The sequence below is a fragment of the Pseudonaja textilis genome, chromosome Z, assembly GCF_049901715.1.
Source record: "Pseudonaja textilis isolate UNSWEBS1 chromosome Z, rPseTex1.2, whole genome shotgun sequence".
NCBI lineage: Eukaryota > Metazoa > Chordata > Lepidosauria > Squamata > Elapidae > Pseudonaja > Pseudonaja textilis.
In genome coordinates this window covers 134602611-134617293 of record NC_142008.1, presented here as the reverse complement: position 1 = coordinate 134617293, position 14683 = coordinate 134602611, and the positions used below count along the sequence as shown (strand labels likewise).

The 14683-nt window shown below is 40.7% G+C and overlaps 1 protein-coding gene across 1 annotated transcript in view; it reads left to right on the top strand.

The window, feature by feature from the left end:
• Nucleotides 1–7957, top strand: part of LOC113443726 (cathepsin D-like) — a 34814-nt gene extending 26857 nt beyond the window's left edge. Inside the window, exons 8-9 of the mRNA XM_087915803.1 lie at nt 1448–1546; nt 5191–7957. Coding sequence (XP_087771929.1) covers nt 1448–1546; nt 5191–5382 — 291 coding nt within the window. The 3' untranslated portion in view covers nt 5383–7957. The remainder of the gene's footprint in view (nt 1–1447; nt 1547–5190) is intronic.
• Nucleotides 7958–14683: the final 6726 nt, after the last annotated feature.

The window sequence follows — 14683 nt, the reverse complement described above, 5'->3', positions numbered from 1 at the left end:
GAATGGAGCTGGAAGGGACCTTGGAGGTCTTCCAGTCCAATCTCCCACTTAAACAGGAGATTCTATACATTTCAGACAAGTGGCCGTCCAGTCTTTTAAAACCCTCCAGAAATGAAGCCCCTACAACTTCGGAAGGCAAGATGGTCCTCTGGTTAATTCAGGAACGTTCTCCTTAATTCCAAGTTGCTTCTCTCCTTGATTAGTTTCCATCCATTGCTTCTTGTCCTGCCTTCAGGTGCTTTGGAGAACAGGTTGACCCTCTCCTCTTTATAGCAGCTCTCAAACACTGGAATGCTGCTATCATGTCCCCCCTACTCCCTTTTTCTAGACTAGCCAAAACCAAATCCTGCAACCATTCTTCATATGTTTTAATCTCCAGGCCTTTAAACATCTTAGTTGCTCTTCTTTCAATTTTTTTTTTCAAAATCTCAACATCTTTTTTGTACTGCATATTCCAGGTCTTAGTGGTCTTACTAAGGCTGATTTACAAATTGGTACTAATACTCCACGTTATTTTGACAATATAGACAAACCAAAGATTGTATTATTTTTTTTGGCTGCTGCCACAGACTGCTGGCTTGTGTTAAAGAGAATGTCCAATTCAATCATCCCATTCAAAGCAGTTGAGTACCAAGATACCACCGGGGTCTTCCTTCCTCTCCTCCACAAAGCTCCAATACCATCAATTCAACTGTTTGCCTCTATTTTCAATACTCAAGTTCTGAGTAGAAGGTTACTTTTCAAGATGAAGTGATGGAGGAGGTTATAGAAAAAATAGATATAGAAAATATATTGGAAAAAACGCAGAAATGGCACTTCATAGACTCTATACAGGTAGTCCTCGACTTATGAAAGTCGCTTACAATAGTACAAGATACTTATGGCCTGGATTCGAAATCCCGATAGCTGCCCACCTCTTCTGCAGTCATATGGTTGCATTTTGGGTGCTTGGGAACTGGCGTGTGTTTGCACCAGCCCAAGGTCACATGACTGTGATTTATTACTTTTTTTGCTAGAAACTGGTGCGAGGTTCCAATTTCCAACAAAAATATTCATTGTGGACAAGATACCTGGCAGGTTTTCCTTTCAGAGGAATTTCCCTTAGGTTGCAAAGAAGTCTAGAAGAGGTATTGAAATGGACTTGGTTGCCTGAAGTCATTGCTTTTTGATGTTCCCTCTCCTGTCGGCAGCAAAGTCACTGCATGATGGCCTTATGTCACCTGCTGAATTGTGCTGGACCTTAGAGGGAAGGAAAGAACCAAGAAACAAGATTGTCATGTTCAATGGTGACAGTTTTTTTCCACCTGTCTCAGACAGCGAATGTGATGGGAATCAGCAGGCGATTGACCCAGGAGAAGAAGAAGAAAAAAACCAGCACTTTTGTGTAAGCATAAGAGTGATATCAAACCTTTTCTTACTTATGCCTGTCTCCCTTTCCTTCTCCCAGTACATAATAGATTGCGAGAAAATACCTGAGATGCCCAGTATCACTTTTCATCTGGATGGCAAACCCTACACCCTGACCCCAGAAGAATATACTCTTCAGGTGAGATAAGCCAGTGAAATCCACATGAGAAAATGGGGTGGGGTGGGATTCTTAATACACAGCTGGAAAATCATGTTTTCTTGGGTTTGTTTTTCGGATCTCAACGCAAGATGATCAATTTATCCTGAAATTTATTATTCATTTAGCGCATGCATGTCATACATGGACCAGCAATATATATTAACATTACTCCAAGATTAATAAAACACAATAAAATATGAATATTTAAAAGATCTGTGTTCAAATCCCAGTCTCTAGGCCATCCAACCACAGAAGTGCAGCATCATTTCTATTTTAAAAAAATCCAATACTGGACCAGTATATAGGTAGTACTCCACTTACGACCACCACCGAGCCCCAAATTTCTGTTGTTAAGTGAGACATTTATTAAGCAAGTTTTCCACCTTTTTATGACCTTTCTTGCCACAGTTATTAAGTGAATCATTAAAGTTGAAAAATTAGTAAGCCAGTTGTTAAGAGAATCTCGTCAGTGGGTCGTAAAAGGTGATCACATGACCTTGGGACATAGCAACAGTCATAAGTATGAACCAGTTGCCAAACATCTGAGTTTTGATCACATGATCATGGAGCTGCTACAAAGTTCGTAAGTGCAAAAAACGGTCATAAGCCACATTTTTCAGTGCCGTTGCAACTTTGAACAATCACTAAAAGAACTGTGGTAAATCAAGGACTATCTGTATGCCCTCAACTTACAACCGGTCACAATGTGATCTACAGTTTGACACGGGACTCTGCAGTCCCACTGAGGAGAGAATACTATGCCTCATTTATACGGAGAGTCCCAGCAGACACCGTGTGAGGTGCGAATCCTATTCAAGATTGTCCATTGCTGACATGGTAATTCAAAGCTAGCTGGCATCTTTTTTGTGGGGTCAGTTATATGTCTTCCTATGTCTGGGCGTTCAGCAGCCCATTTGGCTTTCCATTGGGAATTTATGTTAAAGTTTTTTGGCAGATGTTGTACAAGTGCCAATGGGGGCTTTCTGTATTTCTGTCTTCCATCTGATAAATGAGAAAGGTCATATTCTCATTTTCTACTGATAGGAGTGCATTGTTCATTATTTGTCTGTATTCCCTCACTAGTGTATCTTGCCTTTTAAATCAGACAATGCAGGGGTGGAGTTCAAATTTTTTAACAACCGGTTCTGTGGGCATGGCTTAGTTGGTGGGCGTGGCTTGGTGGTCATGTGACTGGGTGGACGTGGCTTGGTGGTCATGTTATTGGCTGGGCGTGGCCAACTCAACATCACTCACATCGAGGCACGGATCTCCTTGCCTGCCCTCTTTTGACTGTGGGGATGCTGCAACAGTTGTAAGTGTGAAAAATGGTCATAAGTCACTTTTTTCAGTGTCATTGTAACTTTGAATGGTCACTCCACACAAGCAAAGTTCCAGCAAAGAAGGGGAAAAAGATTCCAGAGATGTTCCCAATACAGGAAGTCTAGTCCTGCCAAGAATGTAATAAGGGTTAACAGAGAGGCAGCTTCTGTAAGCAACACCAGAATGTTTCCTTCCTGCCTTCCTTACAGGATTAGGCCAGTAATTTCTTCTAACAACCAGTTCTCTGAACTGCTTAGAATGTTAACAACTGGTTCTAGCGAATAGGTGCGAACTGGTAGAATCCCACCCCTGAGACGATGCTATATGGCTCAAAAGAGGAAGCCAGCAAGTTGGAGTGATTATAATACATCCGCTTATAATGCTCATGATGTCATTCAGTCTGGTGTCTAGCTTACTACTATGGCAGCTGTTAAGCCATACCTGGGGACAGTATTCTCCTGCAGAATAGACCAACCCTAGTGTTGATGTCCTGAGGGTGGAAGCTGAAGCTCCCTGTTTAGTTCCGTATAATTTCTGGAGTAAATTGTTCCTAGTATTGATTTTTGCCACCATATTCTCTAGGTCAGGTCTGACAAACTTAAGGCTCAGGGGCCAGATTCAGCCCACGGGTGCTTAAATCGCGCCTGTCAGGCCGCTCTGAAAATAGCGAAGGACTGGACCGTGGTGCCTCTGCCAATGAAAATGGAGCTCTGGAGAGTTACATGCGGTCCTCCCAAGCTCCATTTTCAGTGACAGATGCTTGCAGGAGGTCGACCCAACTGAAAATAGAGCTCGTGAGGGCCACGCACACTGCACCCCAAGCTCCATTTTTGGTAGCAGAGGGTTGCAGGAAGCCGGCATAGCCAAAAATGGAGCTGTGGTGCCCGTTTTCATTGGCAAAACTCTCGGACCATTACAGGTGCCCCCCCGACATCAGTGACATCAAGGTGGCCAGTCCCACTCTGGCCACACACCCCTCAGCCTCCCCAAAGTCAAACACAACCCTGATGTGGCCCTCAATGAAATCGAGTTTGACCACCACCACCTGCTCTAAGTATATCTTATAGGAGAGAGTCCAGTCCAATGGTTTTTGGATGGGGATTATACGGGAGTAAACTGTTGTTTAAGTAGACTTTTGGGGCTTCATATGCAACTTCGTTGTTAAGATGAATGTAGAAAGTTACCATTTTGCTGGTGCTAGAAATGAGCCTTCAGTCAATGAAGAATTTTTCCAAGATTTTAAAATTGAAATTGTGATGCAGTTCTCTGGATTAGAATGTTTTGATGATGGAACCAGATCATGATCAGAGGATAAGGCTAAGGGCCTACTCAAAAAAGGTCCCCAAATACAGCAGTGCTGGCTGAGCATATTTTGAACCAAGGATGTCCACAATATGAAGAAAAATGTCAAGATGGTGGCTCAATGTATATGAAATCAATCACACTGTCACATGACTCCATCTTGAATGTTATTACTGTACCCCATGGAAATCTGAAACCAGTGGAATCCTGATCTTATAATATCATGAATACCTAAAGGAAGGTCCTATAAAATCAAGGGCAGAGAATTTGTTCCTCCAGAGAACATATTTCATTTTATAAATTAAAAAAGATAAATGAAACCAGATACAACATGATAATGTCATTATTCCCCACACCCAACTTGGCCCTTTTTTTAAAAAAAAGTAGGGAGGTTTGATGACATAAAATATAAAACAAAATAAAAAATAAATCCATCAAATCAAAATCTGAGGTTACTTTGAAGACTTCACAACATGAACAGGTGCTCAAAAGCAGGTCATGTTTTCTCTAAATCCTTCCAATCCAGAGTCTAAATTAAAATAATAAAATATCACTGGATCATCCTGAGTTAGGATTAGGGTTTTGTTGTTGTTGATCAACATATACAATGAAGAGCTGAGATACATACATGTTTCCAAGAAAAATGTACCTCAGCACAACTTCTCTAGTCTGGAACGCTCCAGTTGGATTGGACCCCAATCATGGGGCCAAAGTTTGTCATTGTGACCTCACTGGATGTGGCCATCTGCCCAAACAGTTGAAAGTTCAGTTGTTGACATCTTTGATTATAAATGTGCAAGAAATTGAGGAGTGGAAAAATCTCTAAATTCCTGTCAGACAGAATAACCCATATTATGTTAGGAGGAAAAAAAGATTCTCTGTTCTTCAACTGTCATGGATCAGCAGGAGCCCTTGTTATGCTCAGGGGAAAGTCATGCAATGATGAAAATGTGAAACCTTGTGGCTCATAAGATCATTCAGGTGTCTCCTTTCTTCCACAGGTAAGACAGGCAAAGGTGACTGCTTGCATCAGTGGATTCATGACCCTTGACATCCCAAAGCCCACAGGACCACTCTGGATCCTGGGAGATGTTTTCCTCCGACGATACTACTCAGTCTTTGACCGAGATCATGACCGAGTTGGCTTAGCTCTTTCTAAACAATCTTCATGTGGTTCTGATGGAAAAGATTAAACATCACGGCTGCAGCAGAAAATTCCACTTCCTGAAAAGTGGTCCGAAAATAAAAGCTATCATTTGTTTCCTGTCATTAAGAACTTAAGAAGCTCTGCAAGGATTTATTTTCTTACCAGTATAAACATGGTGTCTGCATTTACCATACTTTATGGAATAACTCCACTTTTAAAACACAAAAACAAGTTTCCAGTCATGAAGATGATGATGAAGAAGAAGAAGAACTGTTATGTTTCCAGGCTCCAACCTGGAAATTCTCCTAATAATTTCTAATGTATTTCTGAGTCCAGAAATTAGCTGCCACTCCCTTTGCCTGTCTTCTCCTCCTCTACTTCTTTCTTCCTGACCTCCTGCTTTTTGTTTCTTGGACAACCTGATGTTATACATGCCAGTTCAATAGTAATTCTGCATAGTCTTACCCTCAAGTAAGCAATCATAGGATTTCAGCCTATAGAGTCCTTCTTCCTATACTAGGGGTGTCAAATTGGCGGCCCCTGGGGCAGTTGCATTACATGCAGGCCACGCCCATCCCAGTTACGTAAAGGGGGGAAATAAAACATCGCGTGACAGCAACGTGAGGCGGCAAGTTTGACACCCATGCCCTACACTAAATATCAGAGAATTAAAGCAAAAGAAAGAAAGAAAAGGGGAGTGGGTTAGAAAGGAAGGAGACAGAAAGCAGGGTTGCCCCATTTCTTGAAGTCTGGGTTTCTGGGTAACAGCCCTAATGTCAAAAAAGCCAGACAACTCACAACTATTTTTAAGATGTTACAGATATTCCTCAACTTACAGCCAAAATTGAGCTCAAAAATTTGGTTGCTAAGAAAAGCATTTGTTAAGTGATCTGTGCCCCTTTCTTGCCATAGTTGTTAAGTGAATCTGGCTTCCCCATTGACTTTGGTTGTCAGAAGATCACAGAAGATGGTCTCATGATCGCAAGACACTGCAACCATCATAAATATGAACCAGTTGCCAAGTGTCCAAAATTTGATCATGTGGCCATGAGGATGCTGCAATGATTGTAAGTGTGAAAACTTGTCATTTAGTCACTTTTCAAAGTTGTAACTTGGAATGGTCATTAAGAGCAGTTACAACATGCAGTTGTAAGTTGAGAACTACCTGTATAAGGATCTTGCCTTGGGGAGGAGTTTAAACTAACAGATCTCCAAGGTCTTTTCCATCCTTATGATTTTATGTATTAGAAATGATGTAACTCCGCCAAGCGACAAGTTTAGAGAAAACCTTTTTTGCATATGGGTGGCATTTGTTTCAACCTAACCCTCCCTTTAAGAAAAACCTCTGTAGCAGAGCAGAAAAAGTCCCTTTTCCCCTGAGAAAAGTCAATAATGAAATAGACTGTTCATTAGGCAGCTGTGCTCATTTAGCTGGGAGCATAGCTCAGTGGAAGAGTTATGACCTTGGCGTGCAAAAGCTTCCAGGTACAACCTCCTAATATCTTCAGAGACGGTTGGAAGATTCAGGCCTCTCCCACTTTGCTGCTGAGCTACAAAACCAATATTTGATGGCAGCTTCCCGACATGTACAAATGCTGTCAAGTCAACCATCTTTAGCTTCCTTCCTATTTGGTCACCAGGATAATAACTAGAAACAACCATCCAGAGTTGCTTTGGATAGTGAGATGGGTGGCATATACTTTTAATAAATAAAATAATATAAACAATGCTGTGAGGCAGGGTGGGAGAATAATGAGAGAACAGCTGAAGTCAAAATAATAGCTTTGTATACTTATCCATAATATGTCTGATGTTTTCTCATTGTCTTAGAGTAAATTTCAGCATAATCAGTTGTTATTCCAGTGGTTTGGGCCCTGTTGGCCAAACGATTAAAAGACAGAGCTCATTTGTTTCCAAGGGAGCAACAAATTGCATCTTCATAACATTACTTACATGTACTTAAGTTAAAAGTCTTTGAGACATGTCTTTAAAAAAACAATAATTCAATAACCAACTGAGCATTTCAAGGAAAAGGCCAGATATTTTCACAACAGGGTCAATTCACTTTTCTCTGTCATAGATTTTTGACTATTCTGACTGACAATCAAAGATTTTTCTTACTTGATGCTTTCGTGATCAAATGGATAGCTTTCTGTTGGTGACCCTCCAGCAATAAGGAGTGGATTAGGTGTCACATCTTACTTGCATTATATTCTACTAAAGAGGCATGTTTTCTACTACTCCTGTACTAATAATACACTGTTCTACATTCTTCATTAGTTTATGCAAATAAATGAGCATCTAATGCTTCATTTTTTTCTGATTCCGTTAATTGTATCAAAAGATAAGGAATTAAATAATCCCACAAAACCATTTCCCCCTTCCTGTCCAATAGAAATCTAATTCTGTGTCAAATTTCCAATATTTCCTTGGGGATTATGTATAGTTTGTTTTTCCACCCGAGTGACATAAATGTTTGCTTTAAAATGAAATAACGTGCATTCACAGGAAACTGAATTATTCACCAAATCCAGCTGCATTTGAATGAAGTCCTAGGATATTTACCGTCCTGATATTTACTTTTATGTGTTCTATCATGTGGAAGAAAACACTTCATCCTTTTACTGGTGTCTTTGTTCTGACCCAGCCGGGTTCCAAGAGAGCAAACACAGACAAAGGCAGCAGCCCCCATCTTTTAAGGTTTAATCACAAATTCTGTTCTTTTACAGATAAAAGGCTGCTTCCCACTAATTAGCTCTGACAAGAAAGAGTCTTGCAAGTTGTTTGTCAAAGCTGCCAAAAACCCAGAGATAAGAACTAATTTACAAGATATTCCAAACACGAACTATGATGTCCACCAGGGTGAGCTTCAGAGCTTCTCTGCCTTCTGCAAAGAACGCTTTTTCAAACCTAGCTTTTATCCTCTTGAGGGAAGGGCCATTACTTTGCAGCCTTACTCCTGAGTCGCCTGTGCTGCTATAACTGCTCTTTCCTACAATTAATCCTGCATGCACATGCATTTGGCACAGGCTCCTTGGGAACCTCCTCATCACTGCTGCAATCCCCACAATCTCAGAAGGCAGCAGTCCACTCCCTAATGGTCCTGGCCCCTCATTTGATTCCTTCCTCTCTTCCACTGTCTGCACCTGCTGCCGGCTAACCACAACAGTCTTGTAGAGTTTGCAATCACAGAGTATAATAAAACTGATCAGATATATAATCAATTTTTATTCAATAACTTTAACAAACGGCAACCTCTGTTGCTTCTATGGTTTGCTTACTATCTATTAATATTAATAGATATTAATATAGGTAATAAAGAATATCGCAATGTTTAAAGCAGTGTTTCTCAACTTTGGCAAGATGTGTGGACTTGAGCTCCCAGCATATTGGTGAGGGAATTCTGGGATTTGAATTCCAGATCACTTAAAGTTCCTAAGGTTGAAAAACACTGGTTTAAAGGATTCCTGCCTTAGATGAATTCCATAACTCAGATTCCCATGGACCTTCACAATTGTCATTGGGACATGACAAAGCTATTGTGTTGTTTGTGTGGAAGTGAAATTGATGTGATACTATTAGATTATATTGTTGCTCAATGCTTTATTTGTTTTTTTTAAAATAAACTTTATTCATTTTCAAAGAAACGAAATACAAAATAACAAATACTAAAAGATTAAAAAAAGAGAAAGGGATCAAAGAAAAAAGTTAAAAAGAAGAAAAAAGGGGGAGATAAAAAAATTACTTTTGACTTCAATACAGATACAAATATATAACAAAATAACCTTACTCTAAATTAAAATAAAAATATCATATAAACAATATACAAACCAAATAATCACCAAAACATAAAAATTACAAATATAAAAATAACAATTTCTGTTTAAACATAACCATTAAAAATATACATTTAGTAATTATAATAAAAATGCCCAATATTTATATAGTTGTAACAGATCTAATCATCAAATTCTAAAACCAAAACTTCATTTTTATCTCACTCAACCAAGATGTTCAACATGATCACCCAGTAGAAACAAATCTATAAAAACTTTTGTCTTTCATCAAAGGAGTCAATTTTGCTGTCTGTGCCAGTTCCATTAGCGTCACGATCCACTCTTCAGTTATGAGAATTTTTGTATCTTTCCAACCCTGTTCATATAAAAGAGGAGCCCTGCATGTTTCTGTGTTACATTGAGGCTCCTTGTCTGAAGGAGGGCTAGGAGAGAGATATCTGCAGTGGCGGCTCGGAGTCTGGATGCAGCGCAATCGGGTGCTGGTCACTATTGCATAAGTCGCATTGCACCTTGGCTGTGCAGTACTTGAAAAGGATGTTTGGATTCACAACACTTGTAGCAGTATTGGTACTCCCTTAGCAACTCTTTTCATTGGGTCAGTGATTTCTCTGCAAACCCAGTACAGCTATTCAGTGAGTAACGAGTGTGGTGCATAGGACAAAACTGTATTCTTCTTGTGTTTGGAGATCTAAATTGGGTTGTATCAGATGAGCTCTCTCCCCAACTGTGTGTGGATGAGGAATAGATTTCAGTGTTATGGACAACCATGAAAGGTCTTTCCCTGGTTGTGTGCATAGGGCCTGTGGGCGATATATGGTTGCTGTTGTATCTTCTGTCATTAGGAGGACTAGCAGCTCTGAGTCCACAGGCCCAGTGTGTGTTGCACACTGTTGCCTGGTGGAACACGAATTCTTCAAGAAGTGTGAAGGGTAAAAAGCGGTGGCGACCCTTGACCATGAAGGTGTCAGTCAACCGTAGCCACTTTTCAATTAGTACCTGCAGAAGTTTTCGAACTATTTTGTTCTGCATGTCAACATGATCGAGACAGGCGAGTCCCGGTAAGTTGGGATCCCATTGTGTTGTTCTCAGCTGGACAAGTATGTTAGCGAGGTCTATGATTTGGCGAGGCTGGTTGACACGAATTTTAGGAAATCTGTTGAGGCTATCCAAGAGCGTTGCTTCTACATCCCTGGAAGTGCCATACAGTTCGTCAAGCTTTTTCCATGATAACTGTAGGGCAGCGGCTGGGTCATCTAAGTAGGATGCCAAAAGTGCCCTAGGTATGTCGGCAGACTGTGGCCCTAGCCTAAACTACATTTACCACGATGCATTCCCTTAAGGGGACAGCTCATAATTCCTAAGTAACTATCCAATTCCCATAGACTGGCTGGGACAGCACAACAACCCTGTGAGATACATTGAGGTGAAAAAAAAGTGAATGGACCAAAATCATCCAGCTGACTTTCATGCCTAACAAAGGGCTCGAAAAAAATGACTTTTGACAAATCCATGTACAACCTTCACAGCAACCCCATAGTCACATGATCAAAATTTGGCCAGTTGGCATGCAGAGTCCTATAGGTCATGTGATCACCATTTGCAACCTTCCTAGACAGCTTTCCATAAGCAAAATCAATAGGAAAAGTCAGATCCACTTACTGACTGAATGATGCCCTTCACTGCAGTGATTCACTTAACAAAGATCTTAAAATTGAGTGTGACTTACTTAACAACCAATTCATGTGATCAAAGGGGAGCAATGACATAACTTCGAAATTGGGTCCTAATTTGGGTGAGGTCCATCATAACTTTAAATAGTTGCTAAGTGACTGATTGTAACTCAAGGACTATCTGTATTCTACTCTATTTGCATATATTTTGTAGGAAGATGAATATGATTATGTCAAAGTCAATCTGACAATCTAAGTTGGAGGAGATGCATTTATTTTTATTCCCTTTAATGTCTCAGGACACCCTGCTTACAATACAGTCCTTATGGTTAAAGTGTCGGCCTAGAAACCAGGAGACTGTGAGTTCTAATCCCATTTTAGGCATGAAAACTGGTATGGTCACCCCTGGCCAGTTACTCTCTCACAGTCCAATGCACCTCACAGGATTGTTGCTTGGGGAAAGTTGGAGGAAGAAGTATTAGCTATGTCTTTGGAAATTCTCAGTGATCAGGTTATGGGTGTCCCAAAAGTGTCTTGTCATTCAAGAAGCTTCTTCATTTCTTCAGAAGAACTAAAATGTCTTCAAGGAAAAACAAACTTCAGTTGCCTTTTGAAAAAGCACCTTTGGGACAAGTATGTTTACTGCTTTAAGTTGCATGTGAAAAAAAATTCATATATTTTTCTTGGACAAAAAGAGCACCATCCAAAAGGCAACAGGGAAAGAGGCAATGGAAAAATAGAAAGTCAAAACTGGGTTGCTCAGATTTCCATGCATGACAATGTTTCTGTAAGTACAGTAGTTTTGTTTGTTCTATGAATTTCTGTTTGATCATCAGAAAACATTTATTTGCTGCTGTCTTGTAACCGTAGGTGGGTCCTTGCAATGGCTGTCAGCAGTATGTGACACGTTTTTCCATAGAGTTTCACCAATCATTTTACTCACATTGCTCAGGACTATAAATTTAATTACAGTAGCTGACACTTCTTTGAGATATTGGCCAAATAATTGCTGAGTTCATGGGATTTCAAAGGAGAATGGGTGGGTGGTGAAGGGGGAGAGGAGGACTTATGGATTCCTATCCTATTTCTTTCTTTCTTTTCTTTTCTTTTTTTGTGAAGATGGAAGGGCATAGTCAGTGCAACTTGGAGAAATATATTGTAAGAAGAAAACTAGAACAGATGTTTTTCATCTGACCGCTGTTTTCTGAAGCATAGAGTGAAATGAAACTGTCTGTTGCACAGAACACTGGGGAAAGGTTAAGGGCGGGACGTCTCCTAAAAGAAAGTAGATGTGTTATTGTGTGCTATGCTTTAGCAGGGAGCAACAAAAAAAGGCAGGAGAAAGAGAACAAGGGAAAGAAAGGAGAAAGGGGAAAGAGGAAAAAGGAGAGGAGAGGAGAGGAAGGGAGGAGGAGCGAGGAGAGGAGAAGGGAGAGGAGGGAATGGGGAGAAACAGGGAGGGGAGGAGGAAGGCATAGATTGCAATCATGTTGGCATCTTTGTGTGAGCATGAATGCTGAGCAAGGATAGGAGGTAGGCTGTTACTGGACAAAAATGGGCAATGGCTCTGGGCACATCAGCTACTGACATGAAATCCCAAAGAAGAGAGATTTAAAGGGAACCAGGCTGGACAAAGTTTTCCTGCCCTTCTTCAATTGTTTCTCTTCCATTCCACTTTAGATTGTAAGCACAAGAGGCTCAGACGTTTTCTTTGCAAAAGCCATGCAGACAGATGTCTGCCTGCCCCATTGCCCTCCAATATATTAAATGCTACTTTAAATTTTTAAACAGCATTTTTAAAGGCACTTTCTGGAAAGCAATAAGAACTTCTGCCATTTTAATTCCAATTGGCCACAACATGAGTAGGTCCTAGCATTGATTCTTACATTTACCCTCTTTCTTCCAATACTTGGTTGTTGGTTGTTTATGTGTTGCTCTTATCTACAGTAGGTGGCAGCCCTTAGCTAATCTTGAAAATGAAGCAGGACCTGATATTCTTAAAACAGGGATGGGATACTACAAGGGAGCATCAGAAGTGAAGGCTAGATTAAAAGCCCAAATTATCTTTTGGAAGAAGGCAACTCTTTTAAATTATTGCTATTAGAACTTCGTGGTTGTTTTTATCCCTAAGGTCATCAGGATTCAAGGAGAGCTTTACATGGAATTGGATGGAATGGAATAGAATAATAGAGTTGGAGGTCCCCTGCTAAGGCTGGAAACTATACCATTTCAGACAAATGGTTATCCAATCTCTTCTTTAAAACTTCCAGAGTTGGGGCATTTACAACTTCTGGAGGCAAGTCGTTCCATTTATTCATTGTTCTGTCAGGAAATTTCTTCTTAGTTCTAGGTTGCTTCCCTCCTTAATTAGTTTAAATACTGTCTTTCCTTCAAGCAACATAAGTGAAGATTGTCTTCCCTCTTTTCTGCTGCGGTTGATTAGGTTGATAAATAGCAATTGACTAAATTTCACCCACTGAGAATAATAATTAGGTGTGAATTTCAACCTCCATCCTCTGGGATTGGTCCAGTCCCCTAATCAATACCCCATCCAACTTCGTGTTTCCTTGAAGCTACCTTGATGTCATATTCAGATTTGAGAATAAGAAACCAGATTCAGCCTTGTATTCAATAGGTTACCTGCTAAATTGTTGAACTTCTGGGCTGGGAGAGCCTGTGACACACTGGGCAAAATTCCCATGACTGCTTATTTTGCATGTTCAGCAGTGAGTGGCAATGGATTTTAGAACAGACTTTAGTTATGATGACAGAAATAGGATGTAAGCCAGAAGGGTGGCCTTTTAATGCCCCATAAATTAATACCGTCTTTTCTCAATGAATCTGGATGGTTGGAATTGATTTTTAAAAAATATCCTCTCAGTATTGTCTGGACTGAGATGTGGGGAGAAGAAAGAGAGTCAACTGATCCTCAAACATCTGAGTGCAACCTAGCCCACCAGAAGGAAAGTTGAGTTTTCTGATCATACAGTATGCCTGATCATACAGGATGTAGGAAAAGTGCCTCAGTTCCAAAACAGCAACAATATTCTTAAGAGTAGTATGTAGGGAGGGAGTATTGTGGCCCTTTCATGTTAGCTTCTTTTGTGTTTCCTGCAAGGTAGTGCATACCTCAAATAAAAGTCAACCTCTTCCTATAGCAAACCCTATCATATCCTGGTCTGTGGATGTCTCCACAACCATCAGCTCAGCAGTTCAGGAACAATCTCACCAACTCACTCCAGTATTTAAGCCCTCTTTCTCTTTAAGGTGGCTACCTTCACCGTGTCTACTTTTACTCTCTCAAAAGGCTATAATGTTTTTAGAGTAGAATAAGTTATCTCCTAGGCATCATAACTTTAGATACCCTGGTTCAGAAAAAGCATGGAGGGAGGGAGGGATGTTTATATGGCATCTCCAGGGAACATAGCACTTCAGGCCATAGTCCCAAATTTATTCCCCATCCAGTAATCACTTGTTTATCTCTGATGGCAGCCACAAGTAGAAAAGCTGGGATGGGGGTGTTATTTATTTCTTTTGCAATTCCCTGTGAGCCAAATTGTGTTGTGCTTCTCTGAATCTTAGCTCTCTCCAATCACAGAAAACGAAACATTCCCCACCTCCAATCCAATCCATTCCAACCCAACCCAATCCAATCCAATCCAAAGACAGCCTAAGAGATGCCCCAAAATTCCACCTTAAGAGGTAGTGATGTCATCACAGGGTCTGCAGTACCAGAAGGCGCAGCCCTGCATCCGGAGACCAAGGGTGGAGGGTGGGGGGTAGAAAGCAGAAACACACAAGGTGTGTGGGGGGAAGAAGCAGACAGAGTGACTCTATTCAGCAACATCCTGCGTCTCCTTCTCCCCCCCCTCCACCTCAC